Genomic DNA, 25,960 nt, shown 5'->3' with positions numbered 1-25,960 from the left:
ACAATTTACTTTGATAGACATCAGGAAAGGCGATGTGTGGGGAATCCCACTGGACAGCAGCAAGAGAAACATCAAAGCAGGCCAACAAGTTGGATGAAGAAGGTGTAGAAATTGCTGTGTGTAGGCATGGATTCCTCCTCAAAGGTTGGGAATGATCTTGATAAATTGCATTTAAAAAATATTTGTAGATAATGATGATCTGTAGCCTTTATTTCAGTGTCCAATGTGCTCTTCTTATTTCTATTTTCCAAAAGGTCTGAATATGTATAGAGGAGAAATCTTTGCAAATCCAATGTTTCTCCAAAAAGAGTTCCAGGGTGCTACATTTTTGGCCATGGATGTGACCTGTCGTTATGTGCCATACCTGGAGAAGGTGTCAGAGGCTCTGACTCATCTTGAACCTCTTCAGAAAATGAGACATTGCTTGTCCGTGATGCATGCCAAAGCCCACAATACAAAATGCGAGGTAATGCATTTAACTATTTGACTTTTATATTTCAGAGAATGATGTAGCCAACAATTAATGTAAAGTGCCACAATCAATTACATTGTGACCCAAACAACAACCCAGGAGTATGTTAACATGAGCCCCTATGTGCTCTCCTCTACACCTGGTGACCTCGGGATATGTATCAATCTTGGTAACCCTGTTGTCCACACTGTTTAACAACTTCACTGCTTCCTGTAGATTTTGTGGAATGCAAGGAACCAGGAAGGTGCTGGAACCACTCTTGGTGAAGAAGTAGAACAAGTGAATTTCATTGCTGTGATGACATGCTAAAACAGTGGGTTGTTGATGTCAAGCATTGGGCCAGTAGAGGTAAGGACAATGTTTTTTATACATAAACACTGTCGGAGTAATTTAATATATGTTTTTAATGTATGTAGCCAAACCTCAACGCACACCTTGACAATAGGATCGCCATTGGCTAGTCATTTTTTTGGTTTACTCACCAGACTGATTTCTGCCCTATTGCACTGTTAACGTCATCTTTTGTGTGTGTGTGTGTGTGTGTGTGTGTGTGTGTGTGTGTGTGTGTGTGTGTATATATATATATATATATATATATATATATATATATATATATATATATATATATATATATATATATATATATATATATATATATATATTTGTGTGTGTATATGCATGTTTCTGTAAAAAAAACAGATAATAGTAATAGATCATAGTAATTATTATTAAAAGATAATAACACTACTACCAATTCTACTACCAAACAATATAATTTGAGGTGGAAAATGAGAGGCTAAGCACAATGGTCCAATAGGACCCAATATCCAGGGCTCCATGTCGGTCTGTAGCTGCTTTACAATGTGTAATTAACAGAACTTAAGTGTGTTTGAAACATTTTTCTTTCTTCATATCTTTAATGTAGGAAATGCAGCAAGCAATCCTGTTGATGCTCATGGTTTGCAGATCTCCATCGAAGCACTCTTTGTGAGCATTTGTCAGAAGAAGCACTACCTTTATAGACAGAATGGTATGGATTAGTAAATGGAAGTGATGTAGATGGAAGATATATTGGTTCTGTTCATCAAATGCCATAGCAGCTCTTTTGTAATAGCATTGTTTTTGCTCTTATTACAGACCGCAACAAAAGGCGTCAGAAGATAAGTCAGAAGATTGCCCAAGAAAAGAAACGCTTGCTAGAAGAGATCCAGCGATACAACCAGCAACCTGATGGTGATCTTGTGGACACAATTTCAGTTGTGCAGAAACTCTCCAACAAGGCTGCAGAGAGCATGATCTGGCCTTGGCAGGAACAGAACACAGGTGTTGTATGAAGATTTAATGTTTAGTATTTATTTAAAATGTATCCTCATCAAATTTGTTTATTAATGTATGATGTTTTCATTCCTGCAGATGGTGTCGACATTATCACCAAGAAGAAGCTCTTTGACCAACTAATGCTTGTCTCACGACTGACAGAAGAAAAACAGATCCTTGTGAAGGAGATGATGCAGCACTGTCAGTACCTTAAGGACTCAGAAAACAGTAGAACGCGCAAACTCCGCCCACAACACGAGGCACTTCCATAACCTTCAGCTACAAAAAATATATTTCTCAGAATCGAAGGAGAAATTATTAAATGTGATAGCAGTAACATGAACATATCGTATTGTTGAGTTACCAAATAGCTTTTTTTTCTGTGGAGAAATGTTATAAATATATATCTTTTTTTTTTTTTTCTAAAAGTGAAGAAAATACTTCCGGGCGGAAGCACGTAATGCCAGCTACGTGGTTTCAGCTATAGATGCGTCAATAGCAACCGCCATAGCAACAAACTAAAGATAATCTTCGTTCAGTGAATGTATATTATCTGTATCTTTAGTTTTGTCTAAATAAACTGCACATTTGTCACTAGAAAGCATCCAATGGGAAGAGAAAACTACGAGAAAAGCTGTTCATCTAACGTTACATAGGCCTGAATCTGGGGCATTTCAAGCCAATAACGCCTAACGTTAACTTACCTGTTATGTCAGAACCTGACACACTGTCTGGCTGATTATAACAGTAAAATCATTGTATTAATCATTTATTAAGTGAATTACTTTTTTTATTGACTTCTCAGGTGTGCTGTGAATAATTGCTATGGCAATGGTTGAAAACATGGCTATAATAACAGTAAGGTTATTCATAACACCAGAGCTGGCTATACCTTGAGTACTACAAGACTTTAAAAGGTTACTTAGACAGAAGCTTCTACGAAAACAGTGTTTATTGTCCAAAAACATCATGTTCAATGTTTTTTTGTTTTGATTACATTGGCAGGACAGATCACAGCACATGTTGAGGTTAGATTAATCAACTGATCAGCAACGCAGCATCCATTAGATCCAGAACCTAAACTGTCTGACTTTGATGCATTTTGATTGGCACTGAATTAATTGACATTTTGAATAATGAAGCAGAGATTTATAAACAAATCATTTTTATTTTGTGTACTCAATTCATTAGAAGAACAGTACTTTATTGTTGTCCACATGGCCACATTTCTTTTTTGTTTCTTGGAAGTTGGAACCAGCAATGGGACAACAGTCATTTTAGCAGACCTTCCTTTATGACACAGTCATTCCTATGTTCTCCTGCGGTTCCCAAGATGGGGGCCAGGTCTTTAGGCTGAAAGAAATGGCAAAATAAAACATACAGAAATCGTATTTAATTTCTGAAATATGTTAAATATAAGAATGGCCTCTGTTAAATTTCTACATATTTCCCTGACAGAATGTGGTGGAGAAAGCGGAACGCTGAAGAGATTTTATATTAATATCCAAATTATATAATTGTCACTTTGTAATGACATTTTAAACTGTTTACATTACAAAGATTTGTCAGAAATAAACAATTCTGTACAGGTATAATTTAGTTGTCATTGACGATTTATTTATTACATTGTATTGTGTTTGTATTTAATTGTGAACCTCATATTGTGTATCCATATACTTAAATAAAGACTTGGACGTAAATATATAAATGTTTAAAATATATTGTAACAGTTACATTTAACATAAATAAACAATAGTTGCAACTTAACGATTAAATATTTAACCATATACAGATTTACGTGCATATGGTCCGGTCTCCCATCATCGCAGGCTTTGAAGCATGTCAAAATCCAATAAAACTTATAAAAAGCAAAAAATAAATAAATACATTCTGCTCCATTTCTCTTTTTAAAATCTCCTCACGAACGTCCGCTGTCAGTCACACACCTGCTACAGCCCATTCAACGACGCTCGGTTCAGTGTTGCCAAGTCTGGAATTGGGAGGCATTTACTGTTGATGTGGTTTGTTTTGTTTGTAGCCTATAGTCCACAGGTGTAAGTTGTCTTTACTTTAGCAATATTTGTACTGGGCGCCCCCCGCGTTTTGGCATATGCTGGCCCATTTTGGCCGTGATTCCGCTACTTTTGATTAGCAATTGGAGGGGTTTTGTTGTGCAGACCTGGCAAACCTGCTGTCCCTCGGTTCGCCCTTCATGCACTTGGCCTGGTCTGGCCTTCGAAGTGCACGGCCTTCGAAGTGCGCACCCTTCACTTTGGGACACAGCTTGTGTGTGTGCGTGCGTGCGTGCGTGCGTGTGTGTGTCAGTGTCCAGTGTCCTCACTCGCTTCATCGTGATCGACGATCCCCACAGTAAGTGTGTTAAATGTCTGGGGTTTTCTCACGCACGTGACGTGATTCAGGGTTTCTCTAATTGCAAATACTGCGATAACCTCCTTCTCAAAACCCTCCGCTCGAGGCTCGCAGTTTTTGAGAGGGAGTCTTCCGTTTTTCCCCATCACGCTCCCGAGGCCGCGCAGGCCTCTCTTGGATCCGCGACCTGGGGTTCGGATGTAGAGCTCGAGGATGTGGAGTGCGAGCAGACGGGCCTCGCCCTTTCTCTCCCTCTCTCCCCCGAGCACGTGCGCGGGACTCCGCCTGTGGAAAACTTGCATGATTATCTCTGTCCCAGCCCGGAGGCACGCGATGCGGTTTCCTTCGGGCTGGAGGATGTCATCTTCACTGCAGCATCCGACTCCGAGGATTTCGGTGCTGCAAATACTGACGACGCTCTCCCACCTAGCGGCCAGGAAGCGTGGCCATCAGCGGCATATGATGAGCTCGTGGATGTACTCGCGTGCGCTACACAGAAGCTCGCCATCGAGTGGCCGGATGAACCCCGTGAAGCTCAATCTTCTCGGTTGGATGAGAGATTCCTCAGCGGCCCTAATTCTAGGCCTCCGCGGAGGAAGCTACCATTCTTCAGTGATCTACACAGTGAGATTTCCAGATCCTGGAAGCAGCCGTTCTCAGCCCGCCTAACTAACGCGGCAGCTGCTGATTTTACCAACCTCGTGGGTTTTGAGGAACAGGGCTATTCCGCCATTCCCGCGGTTGAGGACACGCTGGCCACTCACCTCGCACCATCTTCAGCTCCCTCGTGGAAGTCCCGCCCCCTTCTTCCCACTAAGCTGTGTAGGACCACTTCCGCCCTCATTGGCAAGTCCTACATGGCGGCTGGTCAAGCTGGCATGGCCCTTCATACTATGGGCATTCTCCAGGCCTATCAGGCGGATGTACTGAAGGAAATGGACGAGGGCACCGGTTTGACACCGGAAGCAGTGAAGGAGCTACGCAAAGCCACGGATTTGGCGTTACGGGCTACTAAGCACACAGCTTGCGCCGTAGGACGCTCTATGGCGGGCGCGGTGGTGGCGGAGCGCCACCTATGGTTCAATCTTACTGAGATTCGCGATAAGGAAAAAGTTTTCCTTATGGACGCTCCGATTTCTCAGTCCGGATTGTTTGGGGAGGCGGTTAATACTGTGGTTGAGAAGTTCAGATCTGCAAAATCCCAGTCTGCCGCTCTTAAGCAGTTCATGCCGAGGAGAGCAAGGGACGCTCCTTCCCCCTCCCCCTCTCAGTCCAGAGATCGCCCCTCTTTCAGAAGGAGGAGCGACCAGAGTCATCCTCCACCCACCACGGTCTGGGGAGCTCGCGGTCGTCCATTTCCCCGTCAACGTCCTCACAGACGCATCGACCCAAAGCGGCCCAGCAAACCTTCTGCTTCGGCCACTTCGAGTCGCTCCTGACCCTCTGGTCAGAAAAAGGGGAGCTGCAGTTCACGACCGGGGCTGGGTCAGACCGCGCAAGCGTTTCTGCCCGCCCCCCACCAGCTCTCCCTATCCAGTTCTGTCATTTCTGCCGCCCAGCGCGCCTCGGAATACAGAACCGACTCTATCCTCGCCTTTTCCGGCGCTGAAGGAAGAAGACGCCGTTTGCTTTCTCCCCTCACGTCTGATTGGCTCACCTTCCGCCGTTCGTCCAGACGGAGACACATCCGGTCTTCTCCGGGAACTGGAGCGGCCCAGCCTTCCACTGCCTACTCCGCGCCAGGACGCCACGTGCTCTCCTCTGCGGATGGCCACACCCCCCTCCGAGGTCCAGCTCGACACCCTATCTCAGGTATGTCCACCGCACCTCAACATACCTCCCACTTTGTCAAATTTCTTCCACGAGTGGAAGCTTTTGCCAGGGATATCATCCTGGGTCCTCCGCACGATTCAGTCAGGCTACACGCTTCAGTTCTGTCGCAACCCTCCTCGCTTCGACGGGGTCGCTCAAACGGTAGTGAACAGTGCCTCTCAGGCTTCTGTGCTACAACAAGAGCTCTCTTCTCTCCTCCTAAAGGGGGCAATAGAGGAAGTTCCGGTAACAGAGGAGAAATGTAGCTTCTTCAGCCGTTATTTCCTTGTTCCGAAGAAAGACGGCGGTCTGCGTCCCATCCTGGACCTCCGCCTCCTGAACTTCGCACTCTACAAAGGGAAGTTCAAGATGCTAACGCTCAAGACTATCTTGTCTCAGATACGTGCAGAGGACTGGTTTGTTACAATAGACCTGAGAGATGCTTACTTCCATATTCAGGTTGTCAGACGACACAGGAAGTTTCTCAGGTTCGCCTTCAAATGGAAGGCTTATCAATACAAAGTCCTTCCCTTCGGCCTTGCCCTGGCACCAAGGACGTTCACGAAGTGTATGGATGCTGCTCTGGCCCCGCTGAGGCTCCAGGGCATCCGTATTCTCAATTACCTGGACGACTGGCTCATTCTGGCCCACTCCAGGGAGTTAGCCTCTCATTACAGAGATGACGTTCTTCGACACGTTCAATCTCTTGGCTTGAGAGTGAACACCGACAAGAGCGTTCTTACTCCGGCTGAGCAGACCACCTTCTTAGGTGTTCGTCTGGATTCCGTTCCGATGCAGGCCCATTTGGCCCCTGCTCGGATTTCCGGTATCACAACATGCTTGGTCCGCTTCAGGCTAGGTCATCATGTTTCTGTGGGTACGTGTCGCAGGCTCCTGGGTCTCATGGCCGCAGCTTCCCCGGTGCTCCCCCTGGGACTGCTCCATATGAGGCCCTTCCTCTGGTGGATGAAACGCTCAGGGGCTCGGTCAACAGGATCGGCCCTTTGCCTATTGAAGGTGTCACGCGGCTGCTTTCGTGCCCTATCAATGTGGCGAGACCCTCTCTTTCTTCAGAAAGGGGTCAAGATGGGGGCTGTTTTCCGTCGCCAAATGGTTACGACGGACGCCTCTCTTACTGGCTGGGGTGCGGTATTCAAGGGCAGACCAGCAATGGGAATCTGGGAGGGGGAAGTTCTCTCCTGGCACATAAATTGCCTAGAGTTAAGAGCGGTATCCCTGGCCCTTCAACACTTTCTCCCCTCACTCAGGGGGCATCATGTCATTGTCAGGACTGACAACATGGCAGTGGTGTCTCACGTAAATCGCCAAGGAGGATCACGGTCACGCACCCTGGACAGGCATGCGCGCCGCCTCCTCCTGTGGTCTCAGAACAAGTTTTTGTCCCTAAGAGCAGTCCATGTACCCGGAGTCCTCAACCTCGCTGCAGATTACCTGTCGAGACAGAAGCTTCGGTCGGGGGAATGGATGCTGAACCCTCAAACTGTGTCACAGATTTGGGAGATGTTCGGGAAAGCGGAAGTGGACCTCTTTGCCTCGAAGGAGTCGTCCCAGTGTCGGCTCTGGTTTTCTCTGAGCTCTCCGGCCCCGTTGGGGATAGATGCGTTCGCGCATCCATGGCCCAATCTGAAACTCTATGCGTTCCCGCCCATCAAGCTGATTCCGGCGGTTCTGTACAAAGTAAGAGAGAGTGGGGCCAGCCTCCTGCTGGTGGCTCCACGCTGGCCATCCCAGACTTGGTTCTCGGAGATGGTTCTCCTCCTGGACTCCTCCCCATGGGAGATACCGGTCAGGAAGGACCTTTTGACACAACTTCAGGGCAGGATTTGGCATCCTCACCCGGAGATTTGGAAGTTGTGGGTATGGCCCATCAAGGCCATCAACGACACTAAACACTGGTCTTTCTGCGGACGTTCAGGAGATCATTGCTAATGCGAGAGCCCCCTCCACTAGGAAGCTCTATTCCTCCAAGTGGAGGGTCTTTGAGTCGTGGTGCTCGACCCATGCAGTAGATCCAGTTAACTGCCCGGTTGGTTCGGTTCTGGAGTTTCTGCAGGAGAAGTTTGCTGCTGGAGCAGCGGCCACCACCCTTCGGGTCTATGTCGCAGCTATCGCTGTCGGTAGGGAGTCGGACGAAATCCCTCTAGGCAAGCATAGATTGGTTTCATCTTTCATGCGAGGGGTTAGGCACCTGAGATCAGCACGCTCCCCTGGTATTCCCTCTTGGGACCTCACCGTGGTCCTTGAAGGGCTAACTTTGGCTCCATTTGAGCCTTTGGAGTCAGCTCCTGAGCGAATTCTGACTCTCAAAGTTGCTCTTTTGTTAGCTCTGTCTTCTTTGAAACGAGTGGGCGATCTACAGGCTCTCTCTGTTAACGGGACCTGTATGGATTTTGCTCCTGGCCTAGTCAAGGTTACCTTAAGACCTAGGCCAGGTTATGTGCCCAAAGTCTTGTCCACGTCATTTCGCTCTCAGGTTATTACTCTTCACTCCTTTCACCCCCCTCCGTTTGACTCGGAGGAAGACGCGAATCTTCATTTGCTCTGCCCAGTTCGAGCGTTGAAGTTTTATGTGGACCGTTCCGACGGTTGGAGGAAATCTAACCAGCTGTTGGTGTGCTTCGGTGCTGGCCGTCGCGGGCTTGCCGCTTCGAAGCAAAGGGTTTCCCATTGGGTGACAGAGGCTATTTCCTTAGCTTATGAGGTGCGTGGTTTACCTTCACCTCTTGATATTAGAGCGCATTCTACTGGAGGTGTGGCTTCCTCTCAAGCACTTTTTAGAGGGGCTCTTTTGGAAGATATTTGTGTGGCGGCAGGTTGGTCCTCTCCGCACACTTTTGTGAGATTCTATAGTTTGGATCTCGACATGGCTCCGGGTTCGCATGTCCTGTCTGCTTAACCTAGTCATGCAGGTTATCTGGTGTTCTTTGAGCCAGATACGGCAGCGCTTTAGCTTGGCGTGTTTGGTATATCGTTCCCATTACGTCATAAAGTGACGCAGCGTCGAGTGAACCTATGAAAGAGAACGTCTCAGGTTACTTACGTATCCTATGTTCTCTGAGTAGGGAACGAGACGCTGCGTACGCTGCCAAGCTCCTCGCGCTGCCGACAGGCCTTCCTTTTCGGCAGAGAAATCTGAGGAGCAGATGGCGCGCACGCGCTAATATAAGGTGACAACGTCAAGTGGGGCGTCGTGCGCGCCATCAGCCAATCAATTGGCGTGATTCTATAAGGGCTTCAGACAATCGGCACACCCAGAGGGCGTCCCATAACGTCATAAAGTGACGCAGCGTCTCGTTCCCTACTCAGAGAACATAGGTTACGTAAGTAACCTGAGACGTTTTCAGACTCTGTCTGCACTAAAGTCTATATGCGTCGTAAGCACACAGACAAAAAAGGTTAACTGCAGACCTACCCAAAAGCGTGTCATATGCACGCCATAAAGTGCGTATCATATGCACGCGAAAAACTGCGTAGCATGCACGCCAAAACTCATTTTGGCATATACATTCCACGAGACTGCGCACTCGTACTATTGATACGCATTGTCATGAGATCGTGTTGGAGCAAAGTTACCTCCCCCTTTCCCAACTTTGAAAAACATTTTCATGTGAAATCATCTTTCACAGCTCACATCAGCAGAAAACACAGAGCGTCTTTGGAGAACCCTTTTTAGATAATGATGCATCAAACTGAATACAAGACAATGATATCCATGATGTCACTGACATTCATGATGACAGTCTTGTGCATTTTGAGGTTGATGATAATTGATAAATGATAAAAGATTTTTGACAAATTTGGCACTTTTCTATTTGAGGATGCAAGCTCTCTGTCTCTCTCTCTCTCTCTCTCTCTCTCTCTCTCTCTCTCTCTCTCTCCCTCTCTCTCTCTCTCTTTCTCTCACTCTCTCTCTCTCTGTGTGTGTGTGTGTGGAGGGGAATGGGTGGATATTGTTGGGGAAAAATTTAATCACAGAAGATTTAATCTTCCAGACCTGTTTTCTCTATTGTGTTTTAAATGAGCCAGATCAAAGAGGCCCCACCTGTGGAAGCCATACATTGTCCCTTTTATCTTTTATTGCTCTTGGAATCTGAGTTCCTGGCTAACATGCTTTGTTAGATGACGATGGAGGACCATTGTGTTTCTTGCTTTTAATTCAAATGAGATCCAAGACAGGAGGGGGACCATTTGTGTATTGTCTCACCTCTTGCTCAAGGCGAAACCTTCAGTGGGTTTCGCCAGATGTATGGAAAATTACTGAGGGGGTTGTTAAAACATTGAGGGTATAAAAGTTTGTGCTTTCTTTTGTTTTAGCAGTTCACACTCAAGGTAGCCTCGAGCGGCTGCGTTTGACCGTGGCTCTTCCTTGCAAGGAAAATAAATCTTTATAAAGACAATTGGATTATGGTTTGTCTCTTATTAGTGATGTCGATGAATTAATTTTTGCCATTACAGTTGGTGTCAGAAGTTTGGGATTCCTTGGATGTGCCTTCTGGACCCCGAGAGCAGATCGGTGAATGATCATCCTGGACTTAGAGTCACAGCCTTACCCCGTAGGATTGAGGGAGAAGGGCCTGACTGCTCTGGGGTGTCCGGAGGGTCCAGCCACTGGAATCAGAGAAAACAAATCCGATGGCAACGGGGCGCTTCTGGTAAGAGACAAACTTTAAAAAAAAAAAAAAAAAAAAAAAAAAACATTCAGGGGGAATTTTATTTTATTTTTTAGAATTTGGTTAAATTGAAAATTGAATTGATAGGGATAAACCATAGGGGGAGTCTGACTCTGTGACGAATGCAACGTGGTTGATATGTTTATGGGATAGAAACTGAAATCACGTGGGCGAATTGGAGGACTGAGTTGTGTGCGGTCCGGGGACTGAGTTGTGTGCGGTCCGGGGACTGAGTTGTGTGCGGTCCGGGGACTGAGTTGTGTGCAGTCCCGAAAAGGGCACTATTGCGAGTGTCCGCCCGGCTGATCTTGGGTGAAGAGATCAGATCTGTACGGAGACGTCCAACAGATTAATAGCGCGCGCGCGAAAAAGACACAGAATCAGACTGCCAATATGGGGAAATCCAAAGCAAGCTAGCTGAATATGAGACACCGGTATTTTATCAAATGAGAAAATTATATGGCCAGAAATGCATGCAACGTATACGAAGTTCATTAAATGTCATGATTTGAGTGTCACCGCTGAGTGACCGGACTGGGACTGTGAAAGAGTCAGTTGAAGGAAAAGGATAAATCGATGGGCTGTTGTGAGAACGTGTGTGAGAACTGTGAGCAGACACCGAAATGCTGGGTGTGAGAGGCATTGACTGTGGAGAAATGAAACGGAGAAATTAAAATGCCACAGCTGTTTAAAGATCGCTGGTGAGTATGAACTTTGACTAAATTTTAGCTAACAATTTGAGTGATATGATCAGTAATTTGATTAGTCGGTATAAAGATTGTAAGATGAACAAGAGCAAATGCTGTAAGCAGCTCCGCTCTGAAACCCTGACTTCAAAGAAATTTGCTGGACTGATGAAGATAATGGGCAGAAATGTTTTTATTGTAATTGGAAGTTAACTAGCTACAAACAAAGAGAGAACAAGAGAATTCAAATTTGTAGATGTTTGTGCGTATTCATTAATTTATAAAATGGGGGAGGTGCCATACCCGAAGGGAGATATACAATTTGAGTAACTAAAAATAATGTTGGTAAAAAAGCAGATAAACTTTGATAAAGCACCATAAATTGCAAGCCATTGTCTGTTTTATTGGACCTCGAGAGAGCTCTGTTCTCAGACAGACTGCCACTTTTGGAGCACACAGGTTGCTGAACGTTGCTCCATAAGCTAAAGATGAGAGTGTTTTAATTGTGGTCAGCTGGGCCATTGATTTTGCACATAACTGTGTCTGAACACCCATAAGGTGTAAAAAGTGTGGCAAATCAGGCCACCAGACTAAATTCTGTAAATGAAATCAGTAAAAAAAAAAAAAAAAAAAAAGAATAAAACAGAGATTTACACTAAGAAAATGAGAAAATAATAAGCTTGATAAATTGAAGGAAGGATTTGAGATAATTTTAATATGAGGTTAAAATTAAAGTTAAAGATGATAAAACATGTTGTAAAAGATATATAAAATATATAAATCCTGATTAACCGAGTTAAATGAAAAAGATATAATAAATATGTTCTTGCTCTTCTCACCTTTGCAAAACTCTGATAATGATGATTTGACTGAATACTGGGTTGTTGAAATAACTATAGGTGTTAAAATGTTGAAAACCCTAGAAATTGATGTTTTGGTTTCAAAAGATAAGATTGTGCTGATCTGAAATAAACCATTTGTAATCTCAATCCGGCCACCACGTGGCCTAATTTGAGTAACAGAGACTCAATCTGAGTGGAAATTAAAGTTTCTGAATTCATTTTGGGGGCAAGAGACAAATATAAAGTTATGATCATTTGAAAATGTGATTTCTGTCTAAGGATAGAGTTAAAAGGAAAATGTCTCATTTATTTGAAAACAAAGCCAAATCTTACGCTGAGCTAGTGTGAGGAGTGAAAGGTTTATGAAAATGTAGTGTACCAGCCCTGAAGGCCTCAGAGTCTCTCTCTCTCATCCCAGACCAGCTCAAAGCTGATATCTGAGCCTGTGCCACAGATGATAGAAGATATTGATGAGTAAAAGCACAGGGCATTATGTGAACACAATAGACAGTTATTTGTTAAGATATAAAAAAGGTGCCATCAAGAGGGCAATAAGACGGAAATTGAACTGAAATTTTGATTAATGTATGATATGACCAGTAACTTCTGTCTACTCTTAGCCTTCACCATGTACAGAACTGATGGCCTTAGTCACAGATGTAGCAGAACATTAAATGGAATGGAGAGTTGTTTTGGCTAAATTCACTGAGTGTAATCCACGCACTGTTAGGTTGCGTCTTTGAAGAAGTATGATGGATTTTAGTGATTAAGTTGTGTTATAATTAACCTGTCTCCATGTTTTTGCTAATTTGAAAGCAGACCAGATGGCTCTGATGACTCTTGAATGCACTTTCCGAAAGGCTCTAGAAAATATCGGATCCTGTTTAGGGTCAAAGATCTCAAAGCGATGACGAGGTTGAGCACGATGTGGTTGTTCCCGATGACGGGTAAGACTTCCTACGGCCTGACAGGATAGCAACCCAAGCCAGGGGAATCACGATAAGTCGCCTTGGACCCCCTACCAAAAAAAAAAAAAAAGGAGGAGGGGGTTTTATGTGAGGTGTGTATGAGAGGTGAGGCAGATGTCTGTGAGGCCAGCAGCATCTCTGTTGGGGGGGGAAGCTGTGTTTCGTAAGGGCCAAGGTCAAGACTGGACACAGCAGCCCCTGCCCTAATATTGGCCCCTCTATACCGCTCACCAAATACCGCATAAATTGAGAGCCAGGAAACACCCTGAAGGAAAAGAGCTATGAATGAGATCGGCATTCAAGAGCCAGCTGAGACCATGCTGTGATTGTGATTGATAACTTTGTGGAGCAGAACAAAATTTATTTGGATTAGTAAAACTGTATGATATTGAACTAATATGTCTCTATCATAGTCTTAATCCTGCAGGTCATTAGGATGGCAGAGGATAATTTGGAGACATGGTGATGGCTTTAAGATGAGGATGGCTTTTGAAGTTTAAAGAGAAGGTCTGAATAACAAAGAAATCTAAACTAAAGATAACTTGAAACAATAAGTTACACTATGAAATTTCTAAACTTTGTGAAGGATTAATGATTTAAGGGTTAATGAATTTAACATTATAGTTAAAGTCTTAGAAGACTGTTGAAAAGATTATCTGGGTGAGAGAGAGAGAGAGAGGCTGGAAACAGGGATTGTACTATATCTGTTATTGCTCAGTTAAAGCTGAGACTACACAAAAACAATGATATCAGAACAAAACAACCCAGCTGACTTTTCTAAAAATAAACAACTAATGAACGAACATATTTGAAACTGGTTAAGAGACCATGTAAAAGCACATCTTGAGAATGAGCAGTTCATATTTATGTGTCATGATTGAGTGTAGTGTGTCAGTAACCTCTGGAATTAGTGTCTTTATCATTACAGATGAGTTAAGTTAAACAAAACAAAAAAAAACTTTAGAGGAAGTTGATTATTCTGAGTGAAACTGATGAAAAGATGATCAGAACATGGGACGAGCTTTAAGTGGATTGGACATCCAGCTCTGTCTGTCACTAGTAATTATGACCAAATTTGTCATGGATGAAGACTATTTTAATTTATCTTTGGATTAATTAAGAGACAAAGTGACAATTTAACCGAAGTCACTATCCAAATGATCTAGAGACTCCCTCATATTTATGAAAGGCCGGAGGGCGAACCAAAAAGATAACTTCTAAAAGAATATCTAGATAACTTCTAGACATATTTTGATTCATACAGGAAACAAAAAAAATAAATAGAAAATAAAAATAAAAATTAGGATTTCTGACAGGGATTGTGAACAATCAAAGTCAAATTAGGCTAAAATGGATATTGAAATATGAATGCTTTTTAAAATACAGATTGGTTTTAACCAGCGTTAAAGAAATTGATGTGGCAAGTTTGATGATAAGAATCACTGCCAAATGACATGATGTAAGAGGAGTTTTAATGGACAGGGCATGGAGAAAAGGGTACTTTAAAAGAAATCCTAATTGATTAATTAATTAATTTTGTTTATTGATAACAGGAGCTGAAAAGATTTTGATAAAGAATTGGGTATTGAGTATGATTAAGTATGATGTCACGAGATAAAGATGAGTGAACGAGCTGATTGAACGTAATACAAATTGATAATTTTGTCATTTTGATGAAGTATATTTAACATTAACAAATTTAGATTTATATTTGTTAATGGTTAAATATGAGGTGGGCTATGATGAGTGAAAATGGGTCTGTTGGAAATAGTAAGTAGGGTAGTTTGTGAAGAATTGTGTTGAAATGACTGACTGAAGGAAGGTTGATAAGAATGTGATGCACAGTGAGAAACTGTGGGCAAAGCACAAAATGTAAACTGAAGGATGTTTTATGTAGAGATTTAAGGCGCTAAGATGGATTATTATCTATCTTACTTATTTGTATTGTTTAGTTTGAGTTTTAGTGAATGCCAAAAAGGTCTGTTATGATTTTGATTAATCAAAAGAACCACTGATTGTTTGTTTTTCATATATGTTTTCTAAAGTGTTTAGTCTCTGAGGAGTGACTGTGGGTCTGACCTAGGGATGTGTGTGTCGTCAAACGGTTGATAGCAGAAAGTTGGCATGTTTGAATTTTGGAGGTATCACACACCCCTAACATGATGGGAGAGCAGTGACAGTGATTACTGACTTAGCCCGGCTTACAGAGATGAAATACGGATTTGTCTTCCATTTTTATTGGATATTTTCAGTATGTTTATGGGAAACTTTCAAGTTAAGACTTAAATGCGCAGCGTAACTAACAACAAAGAGTTTATTTCAACAGAAAACCATGAGAGCAGATGCGGCTGCGAAGGCCACGGCAGCACAGCAGTCAAAGGAACCAGAATGTATTTTATTATCTGAAACTAACAAAAATGGTTTGATTTCCTTTCAGAGTATGCAGGCATTTGCCACAGCAGCGGAGAAGCACCTGTGGAGACGTGGCTGGAAACTTATGAATGATGTGTGAATGTGCAAAATGGCGTCTAGACAAGAAGTGATGGCAAGCCTTGTTTACCCCAACAATATTTTCAATGATTATGATAAATGGCTGCATGGGCGAGCCTGCAGCCAAAGGGGGAATGGTAATGGTAATGGTACTCAAATTAATGAAGTTTATAAGGGGGTTACAATATTTGCTGAAAATTTCGCATTTTGATGCATATTGAAATACATGAAAACGAGAAAAGGCCTTGAGTAAATCTGAGCCCGTTTGAGACATTTTTTTTGGAAGACCACCATTCATGGGAATGGAAGGGGGTAAACAATAGCTTGCATCAATAGAATTGTGAATTATTGCAAAGAAATGTCTTCTCTGTTGTCTGGTGTATGTGTGCAGGCGAAAACTGCTACAGGGGAAAACCGGCTGAGACTCCCTTGCACAACATCAAGCCAGGAGATCACGTGGTAAAACAGGACCTGAGTACGAAAAGCTGGAAGGCGGAAAGGTGGCTAGGGCCTTTTGTCAGGCTTCTGACGACACTGCCGTCAAAGAAGCGGAGAGAGCGACGTGGGTGCATGCGAGCCATTGCAGAAAGGTCCCAACAGTGATCGGGGAGGAGGAGCCAAGAGGAGAGAGAAGCAGGAGGAAAACGTCTGTGCGGGCAGATATATAAACATCATTTGCCGTTATCATCTCAGGAGCAGAGACACTGGCACAACGTGGTGCTGAGCCAACCAGTTTTCAAGTTAAACCCTATTTCAAGCCTACAGAATCCAGTAGGTGGTGCTTAGAGCTGCAGCGGACATCGAGCAAGGGAAGATTCCAACAAAACATCCAACGTCTGCTCGCAAGAGAACGCAGTGGTATAACCACACAGACACATTGATTACACCATTGACAGTGATGCATGTTCAAGGAGATGTGTGCGTGTGCTCACGAGACTGAAGCTGAACGTGAAAGCAGGGTGTTCTGACTGCAGAGTCAGAATTGACATCAAGAATTCGACCACAGGGAACTGCACAGCGGTGATAGGCAGTATCACAACAGGTTTTACCTGTACGTTTAGCAAACCAAGTGACACTTCGCATGCTGTAATTTGGGTTTGTGATGACAGAAACCATTTCATGCCACAGAAAGACTCGACAGGTTGCTGTTATCCAGCTTTAATGAATGTGATGAGTGACTATTATTACTACTTCTATTTTTATTATATACACATTTAAAATTTTTCTTTTTTGCAAGTTATCAAAGAATGATAAAAGGGGGAAATTGTTGGGGAAAAATTTAATCACAGAAGATTTAATCTTCCAGACCTGTTTTCTCTATTGTGTTTTAAATGAGCCAGATCAAAGAGGCCCCACCTGTGGAAGCCATACATTGTCCCTTTTATCTTTTATTGCTCTTGGAATCTGAGTTCCTGGCTAACATGCTTTGTTAGATGAAGATGGAGGACCATTGTGTTTCTTGCTTTTAATTCAAATGAGATCCAAGACAGGAGGGGGACCATTTGTGTATTGTCTCACCTCTTGCTCAAGGCGAAACCTTCAGTGGGTTTCGCCAGATGTATGGAAAATTACTGAGGGGGTTGTTAAAACATTGAGGGTATAAAAGTTTGTGCTTTCTTTTGTTTTAGCAGTTCACACTCAAGGTAGCCTCGAGCGGCTGCGTTTGACCGTGGCTCTTCCTTGCAAGGAAAATAAATCTTTATAAAGACAATTGGATTATGGTTTGTCTCTTATTAGTGATGTCGATGAATTAATTTTTGCCATTACAATATCTGTTGCCTGCAGCATACGACAGCATTCTGATTCTGATGAACATTTGTGGCATATTCAGATGACTTTGATATAGTTATTTTACATTTAGCTGGTTTAACTTTATATTGCAGCAAATTATAACTTCACATTTGAAATTAAACTATGACACTATATCACTATTCAGACAGGACTAGTTTTCTAAATGATATTTGAGTTACAATTCTCATCCCTCAACATCTGTGATTTCAAATATATTCAAAATAATGTTTTCAGAGAGTGAAATAAAAAAAACTTTCTCCGACTATTTAGATTTTATTTCTTTTTGTTGTTAAAATCTTGTGAATCTTGTTCAATGTGCAGAGTGCCTCTCTCTCAGTCCTTCCCCTTCCCCCTCACTCTCAGGCTCACCCTGTGTGTGTGTGTGTGTGTGGGGGGGGGGGGGGGTCTCTCTCACCCTGTGAGTTTGTGTGTGCGCCTTTCTCTCTTGATGATGATAATTTACCCCTTTCATATCATAGACTATCACAAATAACTATCACTTTAGTGTGAATAAGTAAAAAAAGAACTATACAAATACCTTGAATTAAATACTGGCCTTCTGGACTTACAAAATTTTGAGCAGGAAAAGATAGCTTTTCACATATTTTAAAGTGATCTATTTTATCCTATGACATTAAAATTCATCTACATTTAAATTACATCATGGGTGTGGCTTGTGGTGATAGTGGCACCAGCTGCTGCAGTAAATGTGGCATATTCGAGCAATTTTAAAATATTCTCCTGTTTAAATGCATATTGCCTGCCGTGCACAGTTAAAGGGTTAGTTCACCCAAAAATGAAAATTATGTCATTAATTACTCACCCTCATGTCGTTCGACACCCATAAGACCTCCGTTCATCTTCGGAACACAAATGAAGATATTTTTGTTGAAAGCTGATGGCTGAGAAAGGCCTCAGATAGGCCTCCATTGGCATTCAGTACATTCACACTCACAAGACCCATAAAAGGCACTATAAAGCGAAATTACAAAGTCCATCTCACTACAGTGGCTCTACAATAATTTTACGAAGCAACGACAATAGTTTTTTTGCGCAAAAAGTAAATAAAAATAACGACTTTATTCCACAAGTTCTTGTCTTCCGTGTAGGCCTCGGACATGAACTCACGAAGCACCACGATGCCTATATATTATATATTTGTTGAAGTAGTTATTTTGTTTGTGAAGAAATGTGTTGTATGTGACGCTAGCTTTGCTAACTGTGCACATAGGTTTCAATGCACAAAGAGTGAACATGTGGTTGATTAGCATTTATGTTCAGTGTATAGGAAATTGAGTAACGAAACAGATCATTTATTTAATTTAAACAGTTTATTGAACAGTTGAATAATGATTATTTTTGGCTTTGTTTCTGCAAGGCCGGGGGTTTTTTTCTGTTGTTTTCTTTGTTTTCTTCCATTTCATATTGCATCTGAGTATTGCCCGACCGAATCCTGATCTGTCCCTGCTGTGGATGCTCTGTCTGTGGTTTGGACATGGCGAGCCAATCATCTAATTGACCGTACCTGGAAGTAAATAGAACGATAATTTTGCTGAACTGGTAGGACAAACAATACTCACCTTGAACTGTTTATTTAGTGTTTTTTGCTTTGGATTCCCCCTGGATCACTCGTTGGGATATTTTTTCCCCTCTGTTGAACTGAAACTGAGCTAAAACATTCAGTGACATCTGGACATTGAATCTGGTTCTTGAACATATTTTTATTTTCCTGTGGACACGTAGCCTGACGTCGTCATACTCAATTCTAGTCAGAATATGAGTCTGATTCTGCTCCGTTGGGCTGTGATTATGGGGCGTGTTTCAACCGAACCAGGAAAGACCTCAATTGGATAGACCTACAACCAATCAGAGCAACGGAGCGACGCATAACGTTAGTTATCAAACGTCAACAGAACTCAACTGCACTGTGTTGCCAAATCCGCGGGTTGAAGCGACCCCAATTATGTGATATACAGACCCAGGAATGCGATTTTTAGCTGCCAGCCCTGCCAAAATAACACATATTATACCCCCCAAATGCCCTTTTTTCCCCCCTGAAAAACCCACCAGGAAAGCTATTGGGCTTGTTTTTGGCTAGTTTTGAGGAACGTTAGCAATTGGGCGGTTTTGTTGTAAAAACTTGGCAACCCTGTCTGCACGCCACGCACGCTGGAATAAGTTACGTTAGAAGAAAAAGACGAGTGTAAACGATCTTTGCCGGTGTTGTAAAAAAAGAATTTAAAGATACACAGAGTACTTACCAACAGGATCATCATTTCTGAGAGAAATAGTAAAGGTGAATGCATATACAACAAGTTCTCCGTTTAGGATTAGAACAAATTCAACCCAAGCGCTCTTTGGTGACGTGAATGATTACGTTACTGTTTATCATCTGCACATCATCGTCTAAAGCCCGCCCTGACAATTTCATTGGTCCGAACAGCTTCTGTTCGGGCATAATTACTTCTCTACGGAGAAAGTCCAGACCGAACTGCCCGAGTAAAAATTTTGTGGGCGGGTCTAAGTTCGGCTGGCATCCAGGCTAGTGGACACATATTTTGGACTGTGAAATCTGTTTTTGAATCTTATATACTGATTTTGAAATTGAAATTCCTAAATTTAACTGAAGTCAAGTCAAGTCAAGTCAACTTTATTTATATAGCGCTTTTAACAATGTAGATTGTTTCAAAGCAGCTTTACAGTGTTAAACAGGATAATAATGCAGCATAATTTTATTCAGCTGTATAGCCATTCTGGAAAAATTTCAAGTATCATACAGTGACAGTGTGGGCTTTAGATCAATAATTTGATCAGTAATTTAGTTTAAATGGTTAATTTAGTTTATTATTTAGATGTATTTCGATGTTTAGTTGAAAAATTTAGTGTCCCCAACTGAGCACGCCAAGCCAGAGGCAACAGGAAGTGTGAATTGTGAACTGAACTGTTTATTATTGCTGTTTATTTGGGTTTATTTCTATTATTTATTTGTCAAAAGATTTATTTTATTTTATTTAATTCAGCAACAATGCATTCAATTTCTTAGTACTTAACAGTTGCCGAAGAGTCTGAGTGTTTTCTTTAATTAATTTCTGTTATCAATTCCCTATACTCCAGTGAGTCGACCCCACCCCTTCTGTAAGCTAGTCCTAGACATAAATAGATCACATGTACCAAAGTTATCACGCCATAAGCGAGTAGCTGTAGCCTGGATGCCAGCCGAACTTAGCCCCACCCACAACATTTTTACTCGGGCAGTACGGTCTGGACTTGATCCATAGAGAAGTAATTATGCCCGAACAGAAACTGTTCGGACCAATGAATTTGTCAGGGCGGGCTTTAGACGATGATGGACAGATGATCAACATTAACGTAATCACCCACGTAATCATCAAAGGCGCTTGGGTTGAGTTTGTTCTAATCCTAAACGGAGAACTTGTTCGTATATGCATTCACCTTTACTATTTCTCTCAGAAATGATGATCGTGTTGGCAAGTACTCTGTGTAACCTTAAATTCTTTTTTTACAACACCGGCAAAGATCGTTTACAATCATCTTTTTCTTCTAACGTTAGGCTACTTATTCCAGCGTGCGTGCAGACAGGGTTGCCAAGTTTTTACAACAAAACCCGCCCAATTGCTAACGTTCCTCAAAACTAGCCAAAAACAAGCCCAAAAGCTTTCCAGGGGGGGTTCTCCGGGAAAAAAGGCATTTGGGGGGTAAAATATGTGTTATGTTGGAAGGGCTGGCAGCTAAAAATCGCATTCTTGGGTCTGTATATCACATAATTGGGGTCGCTTCGACCCGCGGACATGGCAACACAGTGCAGTTGAGTTCTGTTGACATTTGATAACTAACGTTATGCGTCGCTCCGTTGCTCTGATTGGTTGTAGGTCTATCCAATTGAGGTCTTTCCTGGTTCGGTTGAAACACGCCCCATAATCACAGCCCAACGGAGCAGTATCAGACTCATATTCTGACTAGAATTGAGTATGACAACGTCAGGCTAGAGTAGCTGCGGGTTACAGGTAGGTTTAGGGAAGGGATTGGGTTACTGTTCAAAACGTGTCTCAATACTGCAAAAAAAAAGAATTGTAAATAAAATTATGATGGCTGATTAAATCGAGAATCACACTCCATGTCATAATGGCAAAAATCATAGTTTCATGATGATAACCATGCCCAACGCGTCTATATACTGTCATTGACTTACATAGGAATCACTTCAGTGCACCCATCACAGAATTTTCGGCGATTCCGTGAAACTGCCACGGATTTTGAGTTAAGGGACCCGTGTTCATTTCACGGAATTCTGTGAGATCAAGTTGCGAAGAAACAGCACCTGCCAAGCTGCTGTTGCCTGCTGCCTCCATATTGTTAATCGTTTTCATCATATCAAAAATAGAGACAGAGCGACACGCGTCATAATCTGAAGACCACGCCCACCGGGGGGGAAAACAATCGAACGCTCTCCATTGACTTTGCATTGCGTGAAGCGACATCCTTGTCATTTCGGATTTATAACAAAAAACAGAACAATGTCTAAAAGCGGATATGTGACAAAGTGTACAGCAACCAAGCTAAGCAAAACCCACAACCAAAAACCCAGACGTTTTTATAAGCTATTAACCCAAAAAACGAGCGTTTAAGGACAAAAAAGTGGATACAGGCCATTGAGACACGTTATATTACACTGAGAAGTAGGCCTACGCCCACTAGAGGGGAACGTAATCAGCGACAGGAAATATCATATCGTCACCTTCCTAAAATAATTGCCTAAGTAATTTTTTGACAAAAATTATTTTTTTGCTTAAGTCATCTCCTCATGATGCTGGCCACCTCTGGTAAAATCCTCCACATCCTCAGTTGAACAGATCATACAATTCTATCCTATCATATATAGTTAATCTATATTTATATGCAGTGACATATAATTTTATGGAGACTTACTATTTTTGTACCTGAAAATCTAGTTTAGACCTACATGAAAATAACTTTATTTGTGCTTTTGCTCGTAATTTGATTATTTGTTCTTATTTTATTACTGACTGTCTTTAACAATATAAAAAAAAATTATATGAGTTAGGATATTAGTTTTTAGAGTCATAACCTTATTTATTAAAGCTTACATGGCTCAAAAACAATACTAGTTCTATTTTATTTTATTTATCAGTTTTTTTGTGGTGGGGCCAGTGAAAATTCTGGCAGGGGAAGTAAAAATTTGAACCCCTGAAAAAAATCCTTAGCATTGAGCCTTGAAATATACCCAAAGCAATGGAGAAGGTGATGAACCTAAACAGGCAAAAATTTGGGGGGTTTTTTTCCTAAAAGCAACAAAATCCGGAGAAACAACTCAAGCAAAGCCAACCTCTTTAGTGTTGTAAATAGTTGTGTGATGTATAAATAAATGTTGTTTGAGCGACGCATAACGTTAGTAGTCAAATGTCAACAGAACTCAACTGCACTGTGTTGCCAAGTCCACGGGTTGAAGCGACCCCAATTATGTGATATACAGACCCAGGAATGCAAATTTTAGCAGGCAGTCCTTCCAAAATAACACATATTTTACCCCCCAAATGCCTTTTTTTCCCGGAAAACCCCCCTGGAAAGCTTTTGGGCTTGTTTTTGGCTAGTTTTGAGGAACGTTAGCAATTGGGCGGGTTTTGTTGTAAAACTTGGCAACCCTGTCTGCACGCACGCTGGAATAAGTAGCCTAGCATTAGAAGAAAAAGATGAGTGTAAACGAACTTTGCCGGTGTTGTGAAAAAAGAATGTAAGGATACACAGAGTACTTACCAACACGATCATCATTTCTGAGAGAAATAGTAAAGGTGAATGCATATACGAACAAGTTCTCCGTTTAGGATTAGAACAAACTCAACCCAAGCGCCTTTGATGACGTGGATGATTACGTTACTGTTTATCATCTGTCCATCATCGTCTAAAGCCCGCCCAGACAATTTCATTGGTCCGAACAGTTTCTGTTCGGGCATAATTACTTCTCTATGGATCAAGTCCAGACCGAACTGCCCGAGTAAAAATGTTGTGGGCGGGGCTAAGTTCGGCTGGCATCCAGGCTACCACGTATCCGTAACACTCCCGCTCCGTGACACTAGTAGTTTCGGGAGGTTGAACATTTAAAATTGCCTAAGTCACAAAGGCATGTTCAAAAATCCGCCTAAGTCATTTATTCCTGTTATGTTACATAATTGACATGCATTGTTATTAGTCTGTCAATAGTCATCTTCTGACATGAACTTTTTGAGTGACTATCAATAAATATCATGTATTCCATTATTGGTTCAGTTTTTTGTGTTTTCTGAGAAACCTGGAAAAATTACTTAGGCAATTATTTTAGGAAGGTGACGATATATAAAACTGACATTTGGATATTTGACTTAACAGTAGCAACATATTTACTGCACACATAGGTATACTGAGGCATACTGAGTGTCAGGATCCCAAAATTTACCCATTCTTCCTGCTGAAGCGTCACGTTTTACTGCCTTTATCCACTTTTGTCTCCTTAAACCCTCTTTTTGTACGGTCGACAGCTTATAAAAACGTATTTCTTTGTTTTTTAGCTTGTTTGCTGTACACTTTGTCACATATCAGCTTTTAGACATTGTTCTGTTTTTTTTTATAAGTCCGAAATGACAAGGATGCAGCCTCACGCAATGCAAAGTCAATGGAGAGCGTTGGATTGTTTTCCCCCCCGGTGTGGGCGCGGCCTAAATACGCTCTGTCTCTATAGGTATTTGCACTAGTAACAATGTAATTATTGATATCAGAAATGTGCATTTTTACTAATAAGAATTGTATTTTTGATAACTGAAATTGGAATTTCTACTAGTAAGAAATCAATTCTTGATATCAACAATTGAATTTGAATAGGATTTGGTGACATTTCACTAGTGAAAATACAATTACTGATATCAACAATTAGAGTTTTTACTAGTGGAAATTAAATTCTTGATATAAAAAAATTGCCATTTTAACTAGTGAAAATGTATTTGTTGATATCAAGAATTAATGTTGTTACTAGTGGAAATCTAATTCCTGATATCAAGAATTAACATTTTAACTAGTGAAAATTGAATTGTTGATATCACAAATACATATCCTGCGATTGATTAAAAGTCAAAACGGCTTGCCATAAGAAAGCAACATCTTGAGACATCGATACATGACATCCAAAACGACTGTTGAATTTAAAAAGGGAGTGAGGGAGAGATAGGCAGCAATAATATATATGTTTTGTTTGTTTTTATGGGCACTTTTAATGGGGGTTCTTTGTCTGTGTGTTTGTAGCCAAAGGTCTTTGTTGGATTGTTACTGTTAGGAGTTTGATCAATGATGTTCCACTCGCCTGTTGAAAAATGTATGAAATTACTGAAATGTTTGTTTGATTATGGAAAAACGTGAATACAGGGAGTGCAGAATTATTAGGCACGTTGATTTTCTGATCATATTTTTTTTCCAGGCACATTTGACCAATTCCAAACCACAGTAATCCTAATAACTACTATTGATTTAGTATTTAATAATGTATAAGTGATATATAATTGTTCATGAAGGCTGGAAATGAAAAACAAATGGAAATGTGCAGAATTATTAGGCATGTTTTCTTTTACAGATAAATTGAGCCAAAAAAGAGATTTAACTCAGACTGAAAAGTAAAAAAGTATTAAATGCCCATGAGAAGGATGCAATACTAATGCAATGCTAGACATTGCAGTTAAGGCATGACCATTGGACAGTGAAATGCTCGTTGGGTCAGCAGGATCTGACAAAAACAGGTGGTGAAGAAAAGACACCTGTTAACTGCAAAATAATTAAGAATTAAGGTGAAGAATTAAGGGTGAAACCATCAGGAATCCTTTAGTCTCCAGCGCCAACATTTTCCAAAGCTGCAACCTACCTGGAGTCTCCAGAAGTGCAAGGTGTCAGGATCTCAGAGACTTCAGTTAGGTAAAGAATCCTAAAAAATGACCCCCACTAGATAAGAATCACAAGCTGAAGTGTTGTAAAATACATGAAGAAGGTTTTTTTATAGGCTTTATGGACCGTTTTGGGAGTTCATTTTTAGTCCATCTCTGCAAAACGGACTTCAGGATGGACTAAAATGAACTCCCAAAACGAACTGCCAGATTCTGGAAGATGAATTCTTCAAACAGTGGTACTAAAGGATGTGGTGCTGGTCCTTCAAGAGTCATTCTCAACCTATCGGTCCATAAAGCCTATAAAAAAACCTTCTTCGTGTATTTTACAACACTTCAGCTTGTGATTCTTATCTAGTGGGGGTCATTTTTTAGGATTCTTTACCTAACTGAAGTCTCTGAGATCCTGACACGTTGCACTTCTGGAGACTCCAGGTGGGTTGCAGCTTTGAAAAATGGTGGCGCTGGAGACTAAAGGGTTCCTGATGGTTTCACCCTTAATTCTTCACCTTAATTCTTAATTCTTTTGCAGTTAACAGGTGTCTTTTCTTCACCACCTGTTTTTGTCTGACCCTGCTGACCCA

At 41.7% G+C, this 25,960-nt stretch overlaps 2 protein-coding genes across 51 annotated transcripts in view; both read left to right on the top strand.

The window, feature by feature from the left end:
- Positions 1-25,960, top strand: part of ighd (immunoglobulin heavy constant delta) — a 784,237-nt gene that overhangs the window by 633,606 nt on the left and 124,671 nt on the right. The gene's annotated exons all lie outside the window — the stretch shown is intronic.
- Positions 381-2,061, top strand: LOC307135736 (uncharacterized protein; the record flags this gene model as incomplete). The annotated part of the gene is made up of 5 exons (XM_079832367.1): positions 381-466; positions 689-820; positions 1,398-1,502; positions 1,610-1,795; positions 1,886-2,061. The coding sequence occupies exons 2-5, from the start codon at positions 775-777 to the stop codon at positions 2,059-2,061; spliced, it is 513 nt and encodes a 170-aa protein (XP_079688493.1). The 5' UTR covers positions 381-466; positions 689-774.

The sequence above is a fragment of the Gobio gobio genome (assembly GCF_949357685.1).
Source record: "Gobio gobio genome assembly, chromosome: 1".
Classification (NCBI taxonomy): domain Eukaryota; kingdom Metazoa; phylum Chordata; class Actinopteri; order Cypriniformes; family Gobionidae; genus Gobio; species Gobio gobio.
Note: the sequence above shows the minus strand (reverse complement) of the source record. Positions and strands in the feature narration are given on the sequence as shown.